This window comes from Oryza glaberrima, chromosome 9 (assembly GCF_000147395.1).
Source record: "Oryza glaberrima chromosome 9, OglaRS2, whole genome shotgun sequence".
Lineage (NCBI taxonomy): Eukaryota > Viridiplantae > Streptophyta > Magnoliopsida > Poales > Poaceae > Oryza > Oryza glaberrima.
This window is the reverse complement of record NC_068334.1, coordinates 17310646-17334432: the sequence shown is the minus strand read 5'-3', so window position 1 is coordinate 17334432 and position 23787 is coordinate 17310646. Positions and strand designations below refer to the sequence as shown.

The following is a 23787-nucleotide window of genomic DNA, read 5'->3' as shown; positions in this document are numbered from 1 at the left end:
CTCGGCTCATTAACCTTAACGAATTAAAAATCTAGCTCGGCTAGTGAGCTTATTAAACTCTAATAATTTTAAATTTACTATTTTATCATATATAAACATAACAATAGACACTAACTACTAAACAAGTCATTGAATACAAATAGATTGGATATAATTAAGTGACTAAATATTAGTTAAGAAGAACCAAGTACACGAAGATATGATGATCTCTTGTGCTAACGGGTTAAATGAGTAGTTCGTGAGTTGAAAGCCTAGTGTGGCTCAACTCATTAAGGCTACAAGTTCGAGTCAATCCGAACCAAGCTCGCTATGAGCTTATCCGAGCCATGAGCTTTTTGTCCACCCTTAACTATATGTTACGCACCACCAATGTTAAGGTACAAACCAAACAACCCCACACACTTAAGACCGCTGATAAATCCTACACCCCGATTAGAAGTAAATGCCACCTAGACTTCGCGAAAAAATGTCATCGATACTATGAATAACCAATTTAATGTCACCGTTTTCGATGACATGAATTGCTATTCTAACTCTATCAGCAAAATATTCTAAAAAAAGTTTTAATCCACATGTATGTGGGTGATAGAAGGGCGATTTGTAAGTTTCAGTTTATCATTTGTAAGTCTGTTCACCAATCTAGCCAAACCTTCTTTGGTCAGGCTAAACCATCCCACCCAAAAAAAAAAAACACACGCAAACTAAGAACTTATCTAAAAAGATTTTACAAAAATCATGGCAAGAACTCATCAAGAGATGGGCAAGCCATTCTTCCCCTTCTTGTCCACGACCCTCACCACCAACGGGCTCCTGACGCGGTGCCTCCCGCCGGCGGCGGCGTCCGACCAGACCAGCCGCCCGAACACGTACTCCCCGGCCAGGAACGACCCTTTCTTGGCCCGGAACGTGACGGCGAACTCCAGCTCCTCCCCGGCCGCCGTGAACTCCAGCCGGCTCGGCCGCACGGCCACCGACACGCCGCGGGGCTCGGCGACGCTCGCCACGTACGCCGCCGGCGCGGCGCCGACGTTCCTTACCCTCCTCGTCACGGTGCGCGCGGCGCCGGACGGCGACAGGTGCGGCAGCGCGAACGACGGGTAGTTGAGGTCCTCCGGCCGCCGCGCCGGCGGGCAGGCGTACGGCGGCTGGGCGCCGGAGCCGGAGGCCATGAACGTGGCGATCACCGACGAGTTGTAGCCCAGCGCGCAGAGGAAGCCGAGGTAATCCGTGTCGTTCATGTCGTAGACGAGGCCCGGGTCGGCGGCGCGCCCCGGCTGGACGTGCCCCGCGCCGTAGCTGAACGGCGTCGCCCGGAGGAACGACGAGTTGCTCATCGGCCTCCTCATGTTGTCCTTCACCCTCGCTGCAACCAAACAAACACCTTATAAATTACTCCACGGAAGAAATGGTTTACATCTTCGGCCTCTGCAATGCAGAAATAGATAATAGAAATGGTTTGTCTTCGGCCATAATGAAAATGGTTTACGTCTCTGGCCTCTGCAACGGGCGCTTACCGGTGGTCATGATGGCGGACTTGATGGCGGCGGGGCTCCAGTCGGGGTGGAGGGCCTTGAGGAGGCCGGCGACGCCGGCGACGTGGGGGCACGACATGGATGTGCCGGACTCGGCGTTGAAGAGGACGCGGCGGCTGTCGAAGGTGAGCCCCGTCGGTCCGGCCTGGCCGGTGAACGCCGCCAGGATGCTCACCCCCGGCGCGGTGATGTCCGGCTACACCAAACACACACACAGGTCAAGCTCGCCGGCGATCTCGACACGATGGACACAGTGAGAGTGAGTGAGTGACAGTGTGTTGCGAAATTAATTTGGGAGAAAGGTTTGGACCTTGAGGATCTGAGGGGTGACGGTGTTGGGGCCCTGGGAGGAGAAGGCCGCCATGAAAGGCGCCGGCTTCGTGTCCAGCGCGGTGTCCGGCACGGTGATGAAGCCCGACGGCGATCTGCGTTATTGGGACGGAAACTATAAAATACTGTGCTAATAAAGATTGGCAAAACATTAAGATATTCTAAAAAATTAATGTACAAAAGAATTTTTTTAGATAATAACAAAAGAATGTAAGAAAAAATTATTATGTACCCAAAAATATTGAAAAAAATATAAAAAAAATTAGAATTGGCCCATGCAGGTCTCGAACCTGCGACCTTCGCGTTATTAGCACGACGCTCTAACCAGCTGAGCTAATAGGCCAGTTGGTAGCTGCGTCAAACTATTTCCAAAAATACCAAGACTTAAATTCAAATAGGACTATAATTCAAAATAAAAAATTCAAATAGGAGCACACACCTGGTGGAGTTGAGGTAGGCGAGCAGCGCAACGCCGTCGGAGTAGGTGACGTGCGTGGCCGGGAGCACGTGCGCGTCGGCGATCATCTCGTTCCCGGTGGCCTCGTCGTTCGCCAGCACGAGCCCGGCCCCGCCGGCGCGCCGCACTGCCTCGCCCTTCTCCACCCGCGCGTTCTTCCCGCGCATGCACACCACGATCCTCCCCTCCACCTTCCCCCTCTCCAGCGACCCCTCCATGCACAGCCTCCTGCACACACATCGAACACACAGCATTTAGATGATGAGATGGCATCATCCATGGCAGCTTCAGCTCGAGGATTGGTTCGTGCTCGTCTTTACGCCTGTGACGCCGTCGCGTTCGCCGCCCTGGCTTGCTCGGAGCTGATCAGCGGGTAGTTCTTGCCGCCGGCGAGCCGCACCGGCGAGAGACTCTGCCCCTGCGACACGGTGAGATTCTGATGTAATCAGGACTGAAAAAAGATTGGTAGGATGACAGATGATTCGATTTACTTTGATCTTCTTGTTGTTGCCGAGGACGAGGTAGGCCGGGAACTCGCGGTCCATGGTGCTGGCGCCGACGGTGACGAGCCACGGCGCGGTGTTCGACACGGTGCCGGCGCCGGGGCCGGAGTTCCCGGCGGAGCACACCACGGTGACGCCGCGCCTGACCGCGTGGAACGACCCGATGGCGACGCCGTCGCGGAGGTACCCCGCGGGGGCGCCGCCGAGCGACACGGAGAGCACGTCCACGCCGTCGTGGATGGCCGCGTCGAACGCCGCGATGATGTCGGCGTCGAAGCACTCGCTGCCGTTCACGGGGCGCCAGCACACCTTGTACGCCGCGACGTGCGCCCCAGGGGCGCCGCCCTTCGCCGTGCCGTTGCCGTACCCGAACAGGTTGGCGCCGGGGACGAACCGGCCCGCCGCCGTCGACAGCGTGTGCGTGCCGTGGCCGTCGGTGTCCCTGGTGCTCGCCGGGTTCGCCGCCTGCCCGACCGTCGACAGGTACCCCTTGTTGAAGTACCTCGCACCGATCAGCTTCCTGCATCAAATCCGTACAAATTTCATTCACCTCATCAACTGATCAACTTCTGAACTGTGAAACACTGAACTCTCCATTCTGCATCTCGATCAGAAGGAACAGTTCATCACCAAAGTTGTACTAACTTTCAACACTCTGTTACTGAATAATTGACCGTGATACTATTAACACTTGTAAATTTCTACACTCTGTTACTGAATAATTGACCGTGATACTATTAAGTTTAAACTTTGACCGCTTGTCTTCTTTTTTTCACAAAAGTTATAAATACTTGAAAATGTTTTGTATTATGAGAAACACCCAGGAGTCTCCTGGCTAGCTCCACAAAGTGATGGGCTCCAGAATATTAGTGCCTCTTCTAATTATTTAATTTATGGTTAACGTGAGATGACCGCAGTCAACGGTGTCAACTATTTGGAGAATGAATGGAGTACTTGCCAAGCACTTAAGCTAATGGTGTGGTCAAAGCACCAAGAGAATCCTGACGAAAGCAAACAGAGATTTGGGATAAGGGAGGGAGCAATGGTCCATGCACAGGTCGACGACAACCAGTCTGTCTGATCTCTCATCCCATCTCATCTCTCCCTGAATGCATTTCTTCAGGTTTTGACTGTACCACTGTGCTGCACTGCATTGCACCATGCTGCTGCCTTGAGCAAGACAGCCATGGCCCATGGCTTCATGGAGACCCATCCATCCATCCATCCAAAACTCGCACATTTTTTGACCTTTTCTTCAGATAAAACACACACACACACACACACACACACACTGCACTGTGCTGTTCTAGCCGCTTGCTGCTTGTCGATATCTGAATGTGAATGAATCCACAAGCTGCAAGCAAGCAAGCAAACAAACAGCTCACTGCACAGTGCACACTGGGATACACATACTCCTACTACATGGGACAAGCAGGTTAATTTGGCACATAGTGTGATGCCACAGTAAAATTCAGAGAGCACGATCTCCGAGGGGAGAGGGAGGTAGGGTTCATCGTGTGGGGATTATATGTAATCATGGGAAAGGGGACGACAAAGAGAGGGGAAATCTTTCCAGGGTGGGGGCGGATTTTGGGCTCTAATCTCTGCGGAATCATGGCAGCAATCTGTGTGGCGCCAAGAACAGCAACAGCGAAAGAAATTAATAAAGAAAGAAAGAAAGAAAGAGAGAAAGAAATGCTCCAGTGACTGACCGGCCGGTGAGGTGAGGATGAGCTCTGGTCATCTGATCTCTCATCACATGATTCACTGCGTGGACTGGATGGATTGGCCGGTAGGGAGGGAGAGTGAGAGAGAGAATGAGAGATCCAGAGCTAAAAGGCAAGGGGGACAAAAGTCTACTACACTCTACAGAGATTTCACATTCTGTTCTTTTTATCCATTTTACATTTTGTTTTACATCTATATAAATGAGCTAGTCTCTGAATGTTTTTACTCCATAAGATTTCATGATTTATAATAGTCGACCTACCACTATTTCTTCTTTTTCTCCCATGATAGAAAGCTCTTTCTTTTTTCTTCTAATCTCTAATTATCTCAACCTTGCAAGGCAGAGCAGTTCATTTATCACATTTTAATAGGAAACGCTAAAGTGCTGACATCATACATTTGTGATATTTGCCCTAGTAACTTTCTTTATCTTGAACCTAATTCTACTTACTTTTTTTCCCAATCTTTTGTCTTTTTTTGAAAAAAAAGTTATACATACTTTTTTAAATGCAGTTTTGATTATTCTGCTAAAAAATTATGTCTTATTACAACACACATTGCTAACGCTATAAAACTTTTTTTTTTATCAAATGAAAGGGAAGGATTAAAGGATTTTCAGAGTCACATATGCTACAAAATTCAGAACAAATAGAAACAATTGCTAGAGTTCTCCTTTTCTTTTCTCAATTAGAACTAGTTTTTGGCTCGATTAGTTGTTTTACACTACTACTTAGTTAAAAAAAGAAAAAAAAAAGAGCTCTCAGTCATGTAAGCTTGGCATTATATATGCATAGCTTCCAAGGAGAGTTATCCAGATAGCACTAAGCACCAAGTTAAACTAATCAAGTCCAGACAAAGCCCATCTCTCTGAAGAACAAATCCAAGTTAGCAAGACCAGACACGCCTCTGGAACCAAAGTCCAGCTCTGACTGCTCCGTAGGCATTTGTAGCCATCCCTCGTTGTTCTAAACAAAAGTGCAGTAGTTGTGAAAACTCTAGTTTACACTCTTCAATGCGACACAAGAAACACAGGAGAGTCAAGATGCACGCCTATTGCTTAGGGATTAAACAAAAGCAGTAAACAAGGCACGCAGTATAAACAACACGATCAGCAACGACAAACCCTCCCCCATCACGCAGGATAAACCTCCCCCTCGTGAGCCGATCAGACGAAGAAGGCACGCAGGTTAAGGACACAGCACAGCGTCCGAGACCGAGAGAGAAGACATAATTTAGTACTTACAAATAAAACTTTATTATTGACTTAAAAATCAACATTAAAAAAACTACATTCAAAAAAATACTGAAATTAAACTGAAAATTTAAATTTTAGCAGCAACTGATTTTGTATAGAGCGAACGACGAGACGGTAAAAAGGAGAGAGGGAGAGACACATTTGTAAAAAGCGAAATGATATATTTGCAAATGAAAAAAAGTATGAATAAAAATTTTATATACGTGTTCTTAGCGATCTAAAAGCAAAGGATAAAATAAACTACGATGAAAAAAAACCTCGAATAAACTTCAAATTTAAAGTTGAAAATTCAAATTTTTGACTGATAAGTACTCCATCCGTCCAATTTCAAGTGCAGTCGTGGGTTTCTATATCTAACGTTTGACCCTCCGTCTTATTTATTTTTTTATTAATATTTTTATTGTTATTAGATAATAAAACGTGAATAATACTTTATGTGTGACTTATTATTTTTTATTTTTTAAATAAGACGAATGGTTAAACGTTAGATATAGAAATCTATAACTATATTTACGATGGGAGTATAAGCATAAGCTAAAAAGACGAGGCTGAGAAAGACCTGTTGCAAGGAACCTGGGCGTCGTCAGAGGCCTGGTCCTGGCAGATTCCCCGCCACCGTGCCGGCGCGGGTCCCATCCCGTCGTCGCTGAAGCTGCCGGCCTCCGGCCACACCCCTGCAAGCACGCGCGCGAGCAACAAATCCTTGTTAATTTCACATGCTCACAGGCACGCGAGAGCATGGCCCTGCGAATACTGTAAACCAACCAAGAGGCAATGGCAATGGCGCCGATGAGGGATTTGACTCTACATTCGGGGATTCCCTGTCGCCGCCGGTGCACACGTACGGCGGCCACAGGCGTCAGGCTGCATTGCAGCAGCCGCAGCCTGCAGGCGTAGGAAAGCTGCCTCTCCTTTGATGCTTTGAACGAACGCCACTGCTCACACAGCTCATGAACTGTGCTGCTAGCCTGCTAGTAGAGTGCTAGTGCTACTACTCCTGCTGCTACTAATCTTATTGTTTCTGTAGTAAGACGAGAAACGGGGTAATCTTGCTAAAAAGAAAAAGGTTTAGCTTCCATTGCTAATGTAACAACCAGTGGGGGAAAAAAATTACATTCAGGTCATTGAGCAAACGTACAACGAGATAGTGCTACTGTGCTTTTTTATTTTTTGGTTTACTTCTGTACTCCGTACTTGTCTAGGACGGTGTATCAAGCTGTAATGCTGCAGTTGTGCTAGCATTGGTCAAATAACATTGTGAGGTTTCTATGCTCTATGTACGTGCTACTGCAACCATTTCTGGCTGAATCCTGCTACGATCCAAACAGGCCTAGGCTGTGTTTAGTTCAACGCAAAATTTAGATTTTTTGTTAAAATTAGAGATGATGTGACTGAAAAGTTATGTGTGTATGACAGATTGATGTGATGGAAAAGGACTGAAGTTTAGATCCAAACTTTGGATCTAGGCCCTGTTTGGATGGGACTAAAACTTCTAATTCCCTATCACATCGGATGTTTAGACACTAATTATAAATATTAAACGTAGACTATTAATAAAACCCATCCATAATCTTGGACTAATTCGCGAGATGAATCTATTGAGCCTAATTAATCCATGATTAGCCTATGTGATGCTACAATAAACATTCTCTAATTATAGATTAATTAGGCTTAAAAAATTTGTGTCGCGAATTAGCTTTTATTTATTGAATTAGTTTTGTAAGTAGTTTATATTTAATACTCTAAATTAGTGTCTAAATACATGGACTAAAGTTAAGCCCCTGGATCCAAACACCACCTAAACACAGCCCTACTAAAAATGAGCTTGGATGTTTGGAATTTGGATCGCATATAGTTCCAAGTCCCAACAGCCATAAAAACCGACGACGCGAAGCGCAAGGGACAATTAATCCTCAGCTGCTGCAAAATGCTCAGGGTTTGATTCATTCGATCGAGGCTGGCTGCAAACCAACGCTCGCGTCTCGACAGATACATCCTAACCAATTGCAGCGAGCTCACTCGAACTCTGCACTGGCCTCACAAGCCAACAGAATCATCATCAGCTGCTGCCTTCTCCAGCTGCGAGGCAGCAGGATTTGGACTCTCTTCTCTTTTTAGAGAAGCATAATTTGGACTTGTGTTTTGGTCCTATCAACACACCACTCTGAAATATCGTATGTGATACACATGCTTAAGCAAATTAGAGCGATCACTATGTCTGAAATCTGAATGTTATTGTGACCTATGAGCAGGTTCAGGTGGATTGGATAGTTGTTTTTTTTCCAACTTCTCTGAACAAAAGGGATGGTAAAATCTGAAAATTGTAACTGGAAAGATTATGCAGAAGTGAGATTACCAGTGTCTAGATTGCCAATGATGACGCCTTCTCCAAATCTCGCCTTGGCCCAGATGGAGTTGGCCCTAATCCGGCCATCCTTCTCCATCCCAAGAAACTCCCATGAACGGGTGGTGTGCAACCTATGCCCTCTGTTTGGGAAAACCGAGATGACACTTGGATGCTCTGCGATAGAGAACCAGACGAATCACCAAACCAAGAAAAAATCGTACAAAAATCACACAAGAAATAAAGAGAAAGAATTACAAGACTATTAGACTAGTACTTGATATCTCCATTGCTTCCTCCTCCTCCAGAGTAGCAGCGAAGCCATTGATGTACTTGGTGTAGGAGTAGAAGATCGCATCTCTCGCCTTCTCCTTGCTGCATTCAAACACAACCAAATCGTAAGATTCACTTGCATTTGCAGCAGATTTCATATTCAGATTAAACAGCAGGATAGGTGGTCCTTTACCTTCCCAGGAAAGAGCCCAAGAACTCGTGGTGGGAGTTCTTGGCGCGTTCTTGGCTGGAGGCCAAGGCGGCTCCTCCCCTTCCATGCGAGTGGCCGCCGAGGTAGACAACAAACGACTGCAAAGAAAGCAAGTTTTCACCACCAAATACAAAGAGAAAAACCCAATCCAGCAACAGAAACGATCAAGAAACCACTTGCCTTCTTCTCAGCATAGGCTGGTCTCTGCAGGAGCACAAGGCTACCGATCAGTAGAGCCAGAGCAAGAAGAGGAGCAGGGGGATGATTCTTCAGAGAGGAACACATGTTACACACAGAGTCTACTCAGATTGTTCTATGGATTAGTGGTCAAATGCTAGAGGGGGGGGGGGGGGGGGGATTTGGAGTGGATGGAATGGGTGATGGATTCTTCAGAGTTCAGAGAAGGTGAATTTCTGAATGTGCTTGGGCACTGTTGGTATTTTATAGGTGTAGAGATGGGTGTGTGTGTGTCTGACTGTCTCCTGGCCTAACAGAAAGTAGTGGAGGCTTTCTGTTTCCCAAAAGACACTTTTTTTTCTCTGTGGGGGAAAAGAAGCGTGCCTTTCAGTTATTTCCCCACCCTTGGCCCAGGCATATGGTGAAAAACGTTTTCAGTTTTGGACTGAAGAATGGGGATTTTCTTTTTGGGAGTGTGGCCGCTTTCAACTGGAGATATGATGGTGTTTTAGTCAATGATAAAACGTGTTGATCTGCATGCACATTGCAGACCCATTGGAAATACTAGGTTTTTCTTTTTGTTTCAAGGAGGAAGTGTGGATTTGTTTCTGCATAATCACTTCTACTACCTGTGACTATCTCTTTGAGATTACATTTCTCCAGAGTTTTCTTTTTCAGTGGAGTGTAGAGAGAATTGTTTTGTTCCAAGTTCAGACTAAAGGTTCGCATTTTAGTTTCTGTCAATGGCGTCATGCACCATGTGGTGACAGATTTGCTGATCTGCAACTGAAACTTTCAGTTATGTAGTCATGTTCAATTTTTTTTTTTAACAATGCAGACTATCTTTGGGTTCAGGGTTTTCTTCTCTTATACATATATGATCCACAAATTGTATCTTCATGATTTCCCCCTAGAATCATCACTAAAACAGAACTTTCAGAATTCGCTCTACATGTTTCAACTGGGTTTGTTCTTACGCATTGATTTATCATTTATGGCCTAAACACCAATCATCTTTCATTCTTTCAAACTTGAAAGCATTGTTCTTCTTGCAAAGCCAAATTAGGTAGCCTTCAAAGTAAGCATAAAATTACTCCCTCCGTACTACCATAAAATCCAAAGTAAGCATTTTAAGCTATGAATCTGGACAACTATGTCTAGATTCATAGCTAAAACTTGTTATATTTTAAAATAGGGGTAGTACAATGAATCTGGACAGACTCCCATTTAAATTCGTTGTACTAAATTATATCCCATTTTAACCATAGATTGGATTTTTTTTATCGGAAGGAATAATATATAAGATAGTATACATATTGAGTGCTAATTATTGACTGGTTCAACCCAAACCAAAAAGATTAAGTAGATACGGTGGGCTGTTGGGCTAGCTCGTCGGACCGGCCCGGATAAAGTCGGGCTGATTGGTGATGGACCTGACCCAAGCCCACTTGTGGTCCTTGGTGTCCACGGGGTTCTTCGCCTCGGCTACCTCGTCCATGGGGATGTAGGCGTAGTTGCCGTTGATCGTGCCGGAGACGAAGCCGGTGTACCCGGCCATGGCGCCGTGGATCGCCGCGTGCGCCAGCAGCGTGCAGTACAGGTTGTCGCCGGCGTTCGCCGGCACGGCGCGGATCATGTACGTCGGGTCGATGTACTTCACCGTGAACACCTCGCCGGCGTGCTCCTCCTCCCACCACGCCCTCATCTCCGCCTTCAGCCACGCCCCCACGTCCAGGAACGTCTCGTTCCCCGACTCGTCGGCGCCGGCGCCAGCGCCGGAGGCCGAGGTGGTGGTGGTTCTTGGGATGAGACGCTGGCCGGCGCCCTCGGCGACGACGACGACGGCGTGGCCGTTGTCCTTGATGCGGCGGTAGAGGAAGTCGAAGAGGCCGCCGGCGCCGCGGAGGTAGAAGTCCTCCTCCGGGATGAGGCAGCAGTCGACGTCGCGGCTGCTGAGCGTGGCGTGGAGCGCGATGTGCCCGGCGCTCCGGCCCATGAGCTTGACGAGGCCGACGCCGTTCGCCGCGCTCTCGGCCTCCACGTGCCCGGCGGCGATCGCCTGCTGCGCCGCCTCCACCGCCGTGTGGAACCCGAACGACCAGTCGACGACGCCGACGTCGTTGTCCACCGTCTTCGGGATCCCCGCCACCGCCACGGCGAGCCGCCCCCGCCGCCGGACCTCGCGGTGGATCCTCGCCGCGCCGCGCATCGTGCCGTCGCCGCCGACGGCGTACACCTGGTTGAACCCGTGCCGCTCGATGGCGTCCACGATCCTGGCGAGGTCGAACCCGCCGCGCGACGTGCCGAGCGCCGCCCCGCCGGCCTTGTGCCAGTGCTCCACCGCCGCCGGGTCGAGCGGGACGACCTCGTCGGAGTAGAAGCCGCGGTACCCGTTCCGCACGCCGAACACGCCGCCGCGCACGCCGTAGAGCTCGGACAGCCCGACGACGAGCTCCCGCACGACGGTGTTCGTCCCGGGGCAGAGCCCGCCGCAGGTGAAGATGGCCGCGCGCACCGTCGCCGGGTCGAACGCGACCTCGCGGCGAGGGCCCGCGCGGTGGTACGCCGCGACATGCCGCCGCCGCCGCTCACCGGCGGCCGACGCCGGCGAGGCGTCGAAGAGGATGTCGCGGAGGACGACGTCGGTGGGGGAGATGAAGAAGCTCGGCGACGGGTGGTACAGCGGGTGGCGCGCGATCGGGTTCGGGATGGCGGCGCCGGCGAGGGTGGGGAGCTTGTGGAGCTCGAGCGACGGCATCGGCGTCTCGCCGTCGTCGTCCATGGCCGTCGACGAGCGTTGCTGCGGTGGTGGTGGTCATGTGCGGCCGCCGGCGAGGTGGGGTTTTTGTGGACGCGTGCAGCGGCGGCGCGCGCCGCCGTGTCCCGAGCTACGTGTTGGTGAAGGCGCGACGTGGCGCGCGGCGGCGACCGCGAGCATGTGAGGCGCCACGTTTCGCGCGCGAAACGACCGGTCCACGTCACGCTCGCCTGCTGGGCCGATTTTGATGGGCCTTCCAAGCATACGCGTTGGTTACTTGGGCTATCCATGGGCCGAGTCTTTTGCTTGGGCTAGTATAGTAATGGACCGAGTCTTTTAGTGGGCTCGCGTTTATGGCCGGTGTGGACTATTGTGTGGGCCGGAAGGCTGCTCGCAATCGCAATTCGTCTGGTCGTCAGTTACTAGCCGACTCTCTTGGTCCCACAGATTTATGTTTTCGATGAAAGCGGATTAAAAACGACGAAATTTCGATGTTTCAATGTAGGACAGAAGTATACTGTGAGTGAAATTTAAAATGGTTTTCGAGAGCCCAACTTTGGAATAATAAATTTTGTTGAAATTTGGCAGAAAATGTCATACTGATAGGGTCGGTATCTACCATTCAATTGGAAAGACGAACCCTGCTTGGTCCTGTTGATTCACACGGTCACACACCAAGTCATTTGACTCAAAAGAACAGAAAAAAAATTCAAGCCAAGTAAATTACTAAGTAGAATACACTGTTTACTAGGAGGAAACGCAACACAATAACAAAAAAAAAAAAAGGGACGAAATGGGCAGGTGTTAGGCTGATGCTAACACGTGTTTTTATGTTACATTGTTAGTGTTTACTAGCTCCAAGCCTCTAATTAAGCTGGTCTTGTGGTCTCTGATACCATGCATCTTTCATTGAGGTTACTGGTCAATGCTACAAGTTGCTGAGCAACTCGCAACTGCTACTCTACTTACTTACTTCAAGTGTGTAAACATTTATTTGGCATTGTTTAATAAATTTAGCCGATCGATCGTTGACACTGCACAATGCAATCAGTAAACTTCAGTTAGTCTTCTCACTCTGACTAACTGCCCTTTCGAGTGCTTCTTGTGGTAGTGCATGTCTGATACAGAAATTAGCACCAAATTGATAGGCAATTGCAGACCTACTTAATTAAGAAGTTAAATAACAACAGATCGATCACATATTGATTGGTGAAAGAAATCTGTATGTCTGTTCAACGCGGATCGAGATATTTTTGTAAGATTATACAGAGCGTGTGTAATTAATTATCAGATCATCATATCTCCTCTTTTACTCCATCTGTGGTCAAGTTTTCTCTTTGTGTTGAGTGTCTTTGTAGTAGTATCACCAATTTGATGTTAACACTTGTTTTGTCAGTGGATACTCTTAACTAGCTGTCTAGCTGGTCAATTGTGGTCTATTTGACCTAGCATGTGTGTATGCGGATGACTTTATAATTGGCAACACTGATCGGAGTAATTATCAGGTTAATGTTGATGAATAATGCACTCAGTCTTTACTTTAAGACAATGGACAGATATACCTTGTCCACTCAGTATTTTCTGTGTTGGTCTTCTGGACCTTTGATCTTGTTGGTGTGCTTTAGGTGACCTCCGATTATAAATATTTAAAAAAAATAGTCAAACCTGTGAAATTTTGATCTTTCATTTTTATATTAGGACATTTTTTTTTAAAAAAATCTAATAATTCCATGATATTACGAGAGAGTTGTTTCCAAGGAATATATGCCTTTTTAATTAAGCATTCGATAAATAGCAAATATCAAAGTTTTAATTAAATCTTGCCCAAAATGTCAAATATTTATGTCAATTGCACATAAATACACAATTGACAAGCAAGTGCAGCTATTTACCTCTTCAAAAATTTAATTACGCAAGATCAATTGGTTGGAAAATACAGTTGATTCAACTCACAGTGTTTTTTTCTTATTAACCATTGGCTCATCTCATCTCTACTCCATCCTTAGAGCATGCACATTATGGTGGAATTTCCAAGGAAACCCAAGAGATGAAAAACCACTACTATGCGGGTTTTTATTTTCATCCATGGTAGCATTTGGAACTGAGGAATTGGCTAGAAGCTTCATTGAAAGTTCTTACTCTATCTCACTGTAAGTTTATAGATACATGACACATTGTTAGAAACCTTCACTTACCTTTTCATCTCGTTAAAATTGTGCTACTCTTTACTTACACTTCACCTCATGTAGCACCAATAAACACAACTATATTATAGAAAAAATCATGATCATTTTGCTGTATATATTTGGAATTTTATTTTAAAAACAATAATAAAAATTTGAAATAAACTTGCTGTAATCTACTATTTCAAAACTGATTTTTGTTTGTCATACCACTCAACATTCTTTTCTGATTAAGATGCAGATTTTACCTGGGTGTTTATTAGCACGTTTTTCACACTACTAAACGGTGCGTTTCGTACGATAAAATTTTTATATAAAAACTGCTATCAGACAAATCTATGAGTAAAGTGTACGGGCGGTCCTTAAACTTATAGGGGTATGTCATTTAGGTCCCTAAACTCTCAAAATGCATATCTAAGTCCCAAAACTTGTCATAGTGTGTCATCTAGGTCCTAAATCGCCACAACCTCTTCAGTATTCTACGTGGCGTTGATGTGGCATTGCCACACGGACATGACATGGCATCATTTTGATTGACAAATGGGATCCATTTAAAATTTTTTCTTTTTCTTTTTTCTTCTCTTTTTTTCCCTTTCTTCTTCTTTCTCTGTGACCCGAGCAGAAGAAAGGAAAAAAAGTAGAATGAGAAGAAAACAAAAAAGAAAAAGAAAAAGAAAAAGAAAAGAAGAAAAAAATGAAAAGGACACGTAACGTCCATGTGGCATGCCACATCAGCGCCACGTAGATCCTAGAGGGGATGTGTCGATTTGGGACCTAGATGATACACTTTAACAAGTTCTGGGATCTAGATATGTATTTTGAGAGTTTAGGGACCTATATGACACAACCCTATTAAGTTTGGAATAATTAAAATTCATTTAGGCCCTGTTTGATTCAGCTTAGGATTATTATAATCTAGCTTATTAGTAGTAAGCTGAAACAAACAAGTAGATTATTATAGAAGATTTATTATAATCTATAAGCCAGATTATTATAATCTAATAAACTGCTCTAGAGGAGTTTTTTTCAGATTATTGAGTAGCTAAAGACCCACTACCCCTACATACTTGAGAAAAATTACCCACCTATGCCATCAACCGAACAGATAGCTAAGGGCATTATAGACTTTAGCCTTTCAAACCCAATAATCCATACCTCCAATAATCCAGACAAACAAACAACTCATAGCTTATTATATGTCAACTTATTATAATCTAGCTTATTATAATCTGGCTTAATAATCTAGATTATAATAATCATAAGCTGAAACAAACAGGGCCTTAGTCTTGTGCTAATGGCGTGAACTCAAACGGCCCCTAGTAAGGACCTTTAGAAGTTTGTGTAATTTCGCAGGGGCTTCTCTGCACATTTGCTAGCTCGCCGTCGCCGTCGCCGTCTCCCTCTGCGGCCGTGTTCCCACCTCGACCCCTTCCGCGGCTAGCCGGAGGATGACCGGCGACCACCCAGGCTTTCGCCGAGGCTGCAGCAGCAGGCGACAACCGCCGCCGCCGCCACCGGCCGGCCACCTTCACGCCGCCGGCGCGCTCTGCTCGCTGACACGGCCGTGCGCGGCATGCGCGAGGCAGGGTGGACTGTACAGGCGCAGGCGCCATCGGCGGCGCGAGTGCCCTCGCCGGAAGCCCCTCCCTCCTCCACCCGCGGCCTTCGCCATTACGCCGCCCCGTTCCGCGGAGGTACATTTCGACTTCGAGCCTCCAATCGATTCCTCATTGTTTGCTGTTATGCTTTGCTTGCTAGTAATTGATTGATTGATGTTCCAGCATGATAGGATTCATGGGGAAGCAGAGTTCATTTCAGTAGAAGATGGAGAGATATTTGGACAATTAGGGGTACTGACTTTGGCAAAAAGTTAAATGCCCCGATGAAGATGGAGGATGGAAGGTAGAAGATCCAGCAAAAGCAATAACAATCATCCTAAAAGAAATCTGTGGTAGAGCGAAATGTTCCTACCGCGTAACATTGCGTATAACAGAGTCTGAACAAACTAGAGCTGAGAATCATGCTACCTCTATGTCGATTTAGAAAGGAAAGCACCAAAACATAATTACCTACAAAAAAAAAATTTAGACTCATTCAGGATATACTTCATTGCTTTATTACTCTCATTTTTGGTTAAAATTGAAATTTTCAGTTGTATGCTTACTTATACCAATACAGGGTTTGGTTTCTCAACTGATTTATGGTTCAGCCTGCTGTGATTTGCTTTTATGGCATTGCATCATGAGAGAAGTCTAGATGATAATATCATCAACTGCGTAAATCTACCAAAGTTATTTTCAACTTCTTAATTCAAAGGTTCAGACAGCTGCAATTTGTTCTGAAGAAACCATCAACTAGCTGTTAGGCAATTCTGCATACTTTTGGTACATCTTAATTATTAAATTTGCTAATGAAAGACAACCGTGGAGCTCTGACAGGAAGCAAACGGAAAAAAATACTGGACCCACGAATGGGTTATTTGTGTATTTCCAGTTCGATAAGTATAGTAGAGATGCCACACATTTTACCTAACATCCTCTCTTACTGATTGGGCCTACTAGCTACAGCCCAACCTGACTGTGACACCACAACACTGACTGTGTAGTGGAGTGAAATTCCCATGAACATACTTTGAGCTACAATGAGTGAAATTTCCATCCAAAACATTTGAGTTTATAATTATTTACCCTATGTGTTGAGCATACATGTATTAGGATGTCAACATTGTCATCAGATAATTATTTATAGCTTTACTTGAGTAATAAGGCATTTGGATAGCTCTTTCTAGGAGTCAACAAAGTCAACTGGACCCTTCTTAGATTTCTTGTTGATGTGTATATCTATATTACTAAAAAAATGTCTCTGGCCTTTGAGTTTCAAAATAAAAGGTCACTGCTGCTTCTTTACTTCTGTATTCCTTCAGCTTTGCCATTCTGTCACTCGGCAATTTTGATGATGCTGCCTTCTTGCTCAACAGGGAAGATTATTCACATCAGCATGATGATGAAGAAAATTTGATCAAATGTATAAAGTTGTAATGCTCTCTTCTCCTTTTCTTCCTTTTACGGTTTCAGAGTAGTGCTTTTTACTAATTTACACTGTAAGCGTGATATAGCTAACATGGAAAATGAATGTGTTACTCAAGCACAATATATTTTTTTGCATTATTTTCTCAGTTTGAAAACAATCTAATTGTTTCCCAGTACTTATATCTTTAACTGACAAATTCTTCCATTTCCCTCCCCTGCCAAATTGTTGTGACATATACAGGAACAGCACGGCTATACACACACGTGTCCTCCTGTGTTATTATTCATCTCTCCTTTTTCTCCATCAAGCGGGTGTACTTCAAGAAAAAAATAATTTCAACAATTTTCAGCAATACTGAAGGTATTCAGCAACAATCTTTTTAGCAGATTGCACTTCTATAATTGCTGCTTTAACCATTGCAACTTGTTCGGCAGTTAGAATTTCCTGTTTGATGAATAAGTTTTTTCCCTGTAGATATGATGTACAAGGGTGGAATTGGTACTTAGGACTGATTGTTCATCATTGCAACTGCATTTCACTGAAATATTGAAGTAACTGCACTAATAGAAATGGCTGAAATTGCCGTTCTTTTTGTCATAAAAAAGATAGGAATAGCTGTGGCAGGAGATACACTAAAGTTAGCTATACCCCTCTTTGCAAAAAAGACCGAGTTAAAGAAAGTTGAGCTAGTAACAGCACTTCCAGTTAACATGAGACAAATAAAAAAGGAACTTGAAATTATCAATGCATTTCTTAAAGAACTTGGCATGAATGGGTACAAAGGTGAAGTTGTAGAAACTTGGATAAGGCAAGTTCGGAGGTTGGCACATGATATGGAAGATGTTGTGGATGAATTTATGTATGTTGTTGGCAAAAACAAACACAAGAAATCATGGGCTTGTGTGAAGAAAATTATCAAGAAACCTAAACCTTTATTTTCACTTGATGAAATCGCCACTAAAGCAGATATGATAAACACAGAGCTTGCGGAGCTTTCCAAAAGACTAGATCGTTGGACCCGACCATTATCGAGTGGGATTTATGTTCCTCCAACAAATTATAATAGCGAGCAACAGTTGTATTTGCCTGGATATGATTATTCAATCAATGACAATGAGCTTGTAGGGATTGATAAAAATAGGCAAACCTTGATTGAATCATTGCGTTTGGAAGATTGTTCTCTTCGGATCATTGCTGTCTGGGGTATGGGTGGCCTTGGGAAAAGCACTCTTGTCAATGATATCTACAAAAATGAAGCAATAGTATCCAATTTTAATTGCCATGCATGGCTATGTATCTCTCAATCATCTAAAATGCATGATATTTGGCAAAACATGCTAAAAGAACTTTGTGGAGAAGACAACCGAGGGGTTGATGCTGAAAATATGAACAATAGAGAACTAAGACTGGAACTGGCAAAAATTTTGCGTCAGAAGCGGTACTTGATCATACTAGATGATGTCTGGTTGGCTGCAGATCTTTTAAAGATTCGGGAGGTTCTTGTTGATAATGGCCTAGGAAGCAGAGTAATAATTACAACAAGAATTGAGGAAGTAGCTTCAATAGCTGAGGATGGTTGTAAGATCCGTTTAGAGCCTCTAAATAACCATGATGCATGGCTTCTATTCTGCAGGAAGGCATTCCCCAAAACTGAAAATCATATGTGCCCTCCAGAACTACATCAGTGTGGTATGGACATAGTGAACAAATGTGGTGGTTTGCCTTTAGCTCTTGTTACAATAGGGAGTTTACTGTCCCTCAAACCAAGGAATAAAAAAGAATGGAGGCTTTTCTACAACCAACTTATTTCAGAGGTGCACAATAATGAAAACTTAAACCGGGTGGAGAAAATTCTAAATCTAAGCTACAAACACTTGCCAAACTATTTGAAGAATTGCTTTTTATACTGTGCTATGTTCCCAGAAGACTACATTATCCAGAGAAAGAGATTAATTAGATTGTGGATAGCTGAAGGATTTATTGAACAGAAAGGAACATGCAGCTTAGAAGATGTTGCTGAAGGTTACCTAACAGAGCTTGTCCGACGAAGCATGATTCAAGTCGTAGCAAGGAATAGTTTTAATAGGATTCAGTGTCTTCGAATGCATGATATTTTGCGAGAACTAGCCATTTTCCAATCAAAGAAAGAAAGTTTCTCTACAGTTTATGATGACACGCATGGGGTGGTACAAGTGGGATCAGACTCTCGCCGCGTCTCTGTGCTCCAATGCAACAGTGAAATTCGATCAACTGTAGATCCATCCAGGCTACGTACCTTCCTAGCATTTGACACTAGCATGGCATTATCTTCAGCTTCTTATTTCATTTTCTCAGAATCCAAGTACCTTGCTGTGTTAGAATTATCCGGCTTGCCTATCGAGACCATTCCATATTCAGTTGGGGAGCTATTTAACCTTCGGTATTTATGCCTCAATGATACCAATGTGAAAGAATTCCCAAAATCTATTACAAAGCTTCTCAATTTACAAACATTGAGTCTTGAACGTACACAATTGCTGAATTTTCCGAGAGGGTTTTCAAATCTGAAAAAATTGCGTCATTTACTTGTTTGGAAATTAGTTGATGCTACATACAAAAGTCTGAATAATTGGGAATCTTTGGAGCCATTTGAGGGCTTGTGGAACTTGAAGGAATTGCAATCTTTATGTGAAGTTCGTGCAACTAGAGACTTTGTTTCCAAATTAGGAAATCTATCCCAGCTGAGGAGCCTTTGCATTACTTATGTAAGGAGTAGCCACTGTGCACAACTGTGCAACTCTTTATCAAAGATGCAACATCTCACAAGATTACATATAAGAGCAATGAATGAAGATGAAGTGCTCCTGCTGGATGATTTGATGTTGCCGAACCCTCTTGAGAAGCTCGATTTGCTAGGACAATTGTCAAAAGGAACTTTAGAATCTCCTTTTTTCACTACTCATGGAAATGAACTTCTGCAATTGGAACTATCGAGGTGTCAGCTTACAGTGAATCTTGTAGCATGGCTCTCTAAGTTGTCAAATTTAACAGAGTTACGTCTTACAAGGGTGTACACTGGACAACAGCTAAGCTTTCATGCAAATTGCTTCCCAAATTTGAAGAAAGCACTCCTGTGGGATTTGCAGCAAGTCAATCAAATATATATACAGGAGGGAGCTTTGTCCAGCCTGCAGTATCTCCACATTGATAGCCTCATGGAACTTCGGGATGTGCCCACCGGCATTGAATTTCTAAGATCAGTCAAAGAGGCATATTTTACTATGATGCATTCTGATTTCGTAAGGAACCTTCGAACAGGAAAGGTAAATCATATCCCGAAGGTCTACTGGTCAACACAAGGCAAGTTTCAATCACCTGTCAGTCAATAGATTATGGTCACACTTTACTTTTTTTCCTGCAATGTTGTCAATCACCTTTGTACAAGTGAAATTTACGTACCTGCAAATGGATTGAGTGCAACCATCAATCTACTTTCTGACACAGTTTTTGCGCAATTTTCTGTATATAAGAAAGGATCAAAATACTTCACCATAGGCCACTTCGCATCCTGAGATTATGTGCATCTCTATTTATAACTCCTTTTTTACATAAAATGCCTTTGTTCGAAAAATGTTTCATGCACATGTTCTACATAAAATGCAGGGGTGTCTGCGGAACCTGCTAACCTGCCTGGAGAATCCAGCACCAACCCACAATGGCGCATGTTAGGAGGGTCAGGTTGGGTTTTCATCTAACCCAGTTTGCAGAGGATCCTGGTTGGTTCACTGTGACAAAAACTTCAGAATCTACTCCCGTTACTGAAACGGTGTTCATCTTTGGCTCACTGAATTGGAGATTGTGAATCGATAGTGTACATTCCCTCCGGTTTCTTTGCGAATGGAGCTTTTGGCAAGGTACTTGGTCACCATCTTTTGTTTCTGGTGCCACAACAAAATACTGGCAAGTGGCAACTTCTCTACATTATTTCACTGGGAAGGTAACTATAATGTCAATTGGGATTTATCACGGTAAACTTCATGAGGAACAATTTTCCTCCATGGGCATCTTGACCAGAAGCAGCTCCCCTCAGTCCCCTTTTGTCAGAACTCTCAGAAACAATGTTCCAGCGTTCACTGGATTTGCAGCTGCTACCTGACCCTGACTAGAAGTCTAGAACCTGAAGATCATACTACCTCCATATGGATCTAGAGGAGGATAACTAAGCAATATATATTCTGAAAAATGTCAATGTTGCTGTCCCGTGCTTTAGCAATACAAATTTACTATGTTCTCAGTTTCTTTCGGTGCTATATATATATATATATATATATATATATATATACTCAATTTCAACAATGGTGCCCGGGCACCATGGAGCACCAAACAAATTTACTATATATATATATTTGTTTGGTGCTCCATGGTGCCCAGGCACCATTGTTGAAATTGAGTATATACCCAATTCAAATGAGTATGAAACTTTTTCAATTACTTAGGTATTAACATTAACTATTTTACTAACTAGTTTAAAGCAAGTTTGAACTGAATTTGAACTTGTTTTTGTTAGATTTTGATTCTAGATATATAGCATCCATACATATAATTAGTTAGGTATGTAATCATGGATTGTAAAATAAATTTAAATTTGAGTTGTTTTGTTGATAAGTATAGGTATGAATCAAATTATTATAACTAGGTATATACTCACAATTTAAAAAATTTGAAAAATTTGAGTGATTTTGTGCATTAGATATTTGCGGGGTTTCGGTGCTATATATTTGACAGTATCCAGTTATTGATCAAGATGTTTTGACACAATGAAGCATATAATAGCGTGTGAAATGAACTGCTCTTCATCTGTTTTGTTGATGAACTGAACCACCTAAATTTTGTCTAGAACTTTTATATGACAATGGTCATGTTTGGTTTGCATGCCAATTTTTAAAGGGAGTCCCTGCAAGCTGCTACTACCCTACTCCCTTCCCACAAAAAAAAAAAAGAAAACTCATCGCTACAAATCTGGTTTTATGCTATGTCAATATTCAGTGCTAGGAGTAGTTTTTTTTTTCTAGGATGAAGGGAGTACTACTCTATATGCTGCAGCCTCTCAACCAATGATAGAGCAGATGATGAAGGCACGGTCATCTTTGTCCTCCAGCTGCCGCTGTTTACTAGTACAACTTACCTTTTTATAATAAAAGATACAATCATATTGAGAATACTCTTGTCTCCCGGTATATATATAACTAAAATGTACACAATAAAAACGCACACCCACTCTAGTTTTGAAACGAAATGTTAAAAAAAAACAAAGGGAGAATTAAGAGCCATCTATCGGTTGATGTAATGCACGTTGACACTTTGCTCGGTCAGTACGCGTCAAGCTACTTAATTGTTCTGAGCTAAAGTCTGATAATTCTTGTAGGTTGTTGTAGCTTGTCTCTTTGACCTTTGCAGGTGTGTATGCATATGGTAGGACTGAAAGTCTGAGACATGAACTCACGATGACGACAATTGGGTGCTTGCATTAATCAGACTAATTAAGTACAGTACTTCCTCTGAAGAAGAGGAAATTATATATGTAATGTGTCATCACCACAAGACTTCAAGACTTCAAGTTTTCAAGAGTTCAAGTAAACACGGATTTGACTGAGGGAAAACGAGTTTATACCTGCATATCAGTTGCTGCTCGATGTTGAGATGTGACCTAATTAATATAGGACATAGCAAAAGAAAGGGTGGATTTAAATAAGCAGTAGCTCTCTCTCTCTGCTTCTTCTTCTCTTTTTTAACAAGTGCTCCCTCTTCTACTAAAATAAGGGAGGGGGAAAAAATACCAAAATGCTCAAAGTAATGTGTATTGAAGGGATGAAACTTTTTGATTTTATTTTGGGATAAAATTTGAACTTTAGAAATCAACTTATTTTTTAGACGGCAGCTCTCTAACTTCTCTTTTTAAAACATTCATTTGTCGGTATTGTTTCCGGATTCCGATTTGTGTAGAACTTCTCTTTTTAAGATCAAGTTTGGAGTTTAAATTTTGTATTAATGTCATTCATGATTTCTTTTCATGACTGTTTGTACTACATTTTGGGAAGGAAAGCGCAGGATTCATATGCACATCATACTTTCTCGTACAGTTCAATGCACGTGTACCTTGAAAAGCAGTAGGCAAAATATTTGATGTAAGTCTAATGTTTACTTTGAAAACCAGTGGGTACATATTTAAGTTGAAGTTGACACATTATTCAATTTATGTTTACTTTGAAATTCAGAGGACCATATATTAGGTTGACGTTATGCCTCCGAATTAATTAAATTCACTAAGTGCACACTTTGAGCTGGTCTTCTGGACTCTGACCTTACATTTGTGTATATTTTAGATGCAATGTTACTATACATTCTTTTTAGAGGAGATGAGTATTAAAAGTATTGTCACAATTTTCAAGCAATTGCAGCCCTACATTAAAAATTCAAATATAAAAGGTAAATTTAATCAAGTAAAAGAAGATAAAGTCTATTCAACATAAGTTATTTTTATGTGTAGAAATACACTGGATCATCTCATCTACTCTATGACAAAACCATAAACCCATGTTTTGGCATACTAGCTTGTCCGTTGTCCCTTCAGCGTAACAATTATTGATGTCGCGCCTTACATGGTACACTCTTAATCCATCACACACAGAAAAAAAAAACAACTCTATTTTCGTCATAAAACTACATCCTTTTCAATGGTAGGTTGGAATTCTACGTAATAATAATTTATGTGTAAAAATTTTAACATTGTTGTTATTTTTATAAAATGCAAAAAAAGCTAGTAAGTTATTAAATGAACCTTTATAAAATTGAACTTACTGGAAGTTTTATCTTTCAAATTTTATTAAAAAAGATTCAAAACTAAACATAATCAGTAATGTCAATTCTCTTTTTTAAGGTCAATGATTTCTTGTCCTCAAGTCCAAGGACACATTGAAAATTATGTAGGTGCTACCGTAAAGCATAATCAGTAAGGTCAAAACTAAAC

At 43.2% G+C, this 23787-nt stretch overlaps 3 protein-coding genes and 1 non-coding gene across 7 annotated transcripts; 1 reads left to right on the top strand and 3 right to left on the bottom strand.

The window, feature by feature from the left end:
- Positions 1 to 222: 222 nt before the first annotated feature.
- LOC127785445 (subtilisin-like protease SBT5.3) lies at positions 223 to 8965 on the bottom strand. Its single transcript, XM_052312897.1, has 11 exons — positions 8814 to 8965; positions 8616 to 8731; positions 8427 to 8524; positions 8162 to 8326; positions 6365 to 6479; positions 2811 to 3342; positions 2640 to 2737; positions 2302 to 2547; positions 1843 to 1957; positions 1515 to 1728; positions 223 to 1363 (listed from the first exon to the last, which is right to left on the bottom strand). The coding sequence occupies exons 1-11, from the start codon at positions 8916 to 8918 to the stop codon at positions 750 to 752; spliced, it is 2418 nt and encodes an 805-aa protein (XP_052168857.1). The 5' UTR covers positions 8919 to 8965; the 3' UTR covers positions 223 to 749.
- On the bottom strand, positions 2132 to 2205 carry TRNAI-AAU (transfer RNA isoleucine (anticodon AAU)). The gene has a single exon. It is a non-coding gene; the product is annotated as a tRNA-Ile (tRNA).
- Positions 8966 to 10194: 1229 nt separating the features above from the next.
- On the bottom strand, positions 10195 to 11592 carry LOC127785274 (ATP-dependent 6-phosphofructokinase 2-like). The gene has a single exon (XM_052312709.1). The coding sequence runs from the start codon at positions 11590 to 11592 to the stop codon at positions 10195 to 10197; it is 1398 nt and encodes a 465-aa protein (XP_052168669.1).
- A 3551-nt stretch (positions 11593 to 15143) lies between these two features.
- On the top strand, positions 15144 to 21057 carry LOC127785423 (disease resistance protein RPM1-like). 4 transcript variants are annotated; one of them, XM_052312867.1, is made up of 6 exons: positions 15144 to 15445; positions 15533 to 15653; positions 16729 to 16775; positions 17022 to 17141; positions 17256 to 20120; positions 20424 to 21057. In XM_052312867.1, exons 5-6 carry the CDS (start codon positions 17351 to 17353, stop codon positions 20513 to 20515), a joined length of 2862 nt encoding a protein of 953 aa, XP_052168827.1. In that variant the 5' UTR covers positions 15144 to 15445; positions 15533 to 15653; positions 16729 to 16775; positions 17022 to 17141; positions 17256 to 17350; the 3' UTR covers positions 20516 to 21057. The 4 variants fall into 4 exon arrangements, with proteins under 4 accessions (XP_052168827.1, XP_052168826.1, XP_052168828.1 ...); XM_052312866.1 differs by having other exon boundaries at positions 16729 to 16785; XM_052312868.1 differs by having other exon boundaries at positions 15533 to 17141; positions 17256 to 20083.
- The last annotated feature ends 2730 nt before the right edge of the window (positions 21058 to 23787 follow it).

Coding starts and splice junctions, on each gene's coding strand:
- LOC127785445 (XM_052312897.1), bottom strand. CDS start 8,918: ATGTGTTCCTCTCTGAAGAATCATCCCCCTGCTCCTCTTCTTGCTCTG. Junction 8,732..8,813: donor CAGCCTATGCTGAGAAGAAG/GCAAGTGGTTTC, acceptor CTTTCTTTGCAG/TCGTTTGTTGTCTACCTCGG. Junction 8,327..8,426: donor GGAAGCAATGGAGATATCAA/GTACTAGTCTAA, acceptor TCTCTATCGCAG/AGCATCCAAGTGTCATCTCG.
- LOC127785274 (XM_052312709.1), bottom strand. CDS start 11,592: ATGGACGACGACGGCGAGACGCCGATGCCGTCGCTCGAGCTCCACAAG.
- LOC127785423 (XM_052312867.1), top strand. CDS start 17,351: ATGGCTGAAATTGCCGTTCTTTTTGTCATAAAAAAGATAGGAATAGCT. Junction 20,121..20,423: donor GGTCTACTGGTCAACACAAG/GCAAGTTTCAAT, acceptor CATAAAATGCAG/GGGTGTCTGCGGAACCTGCT.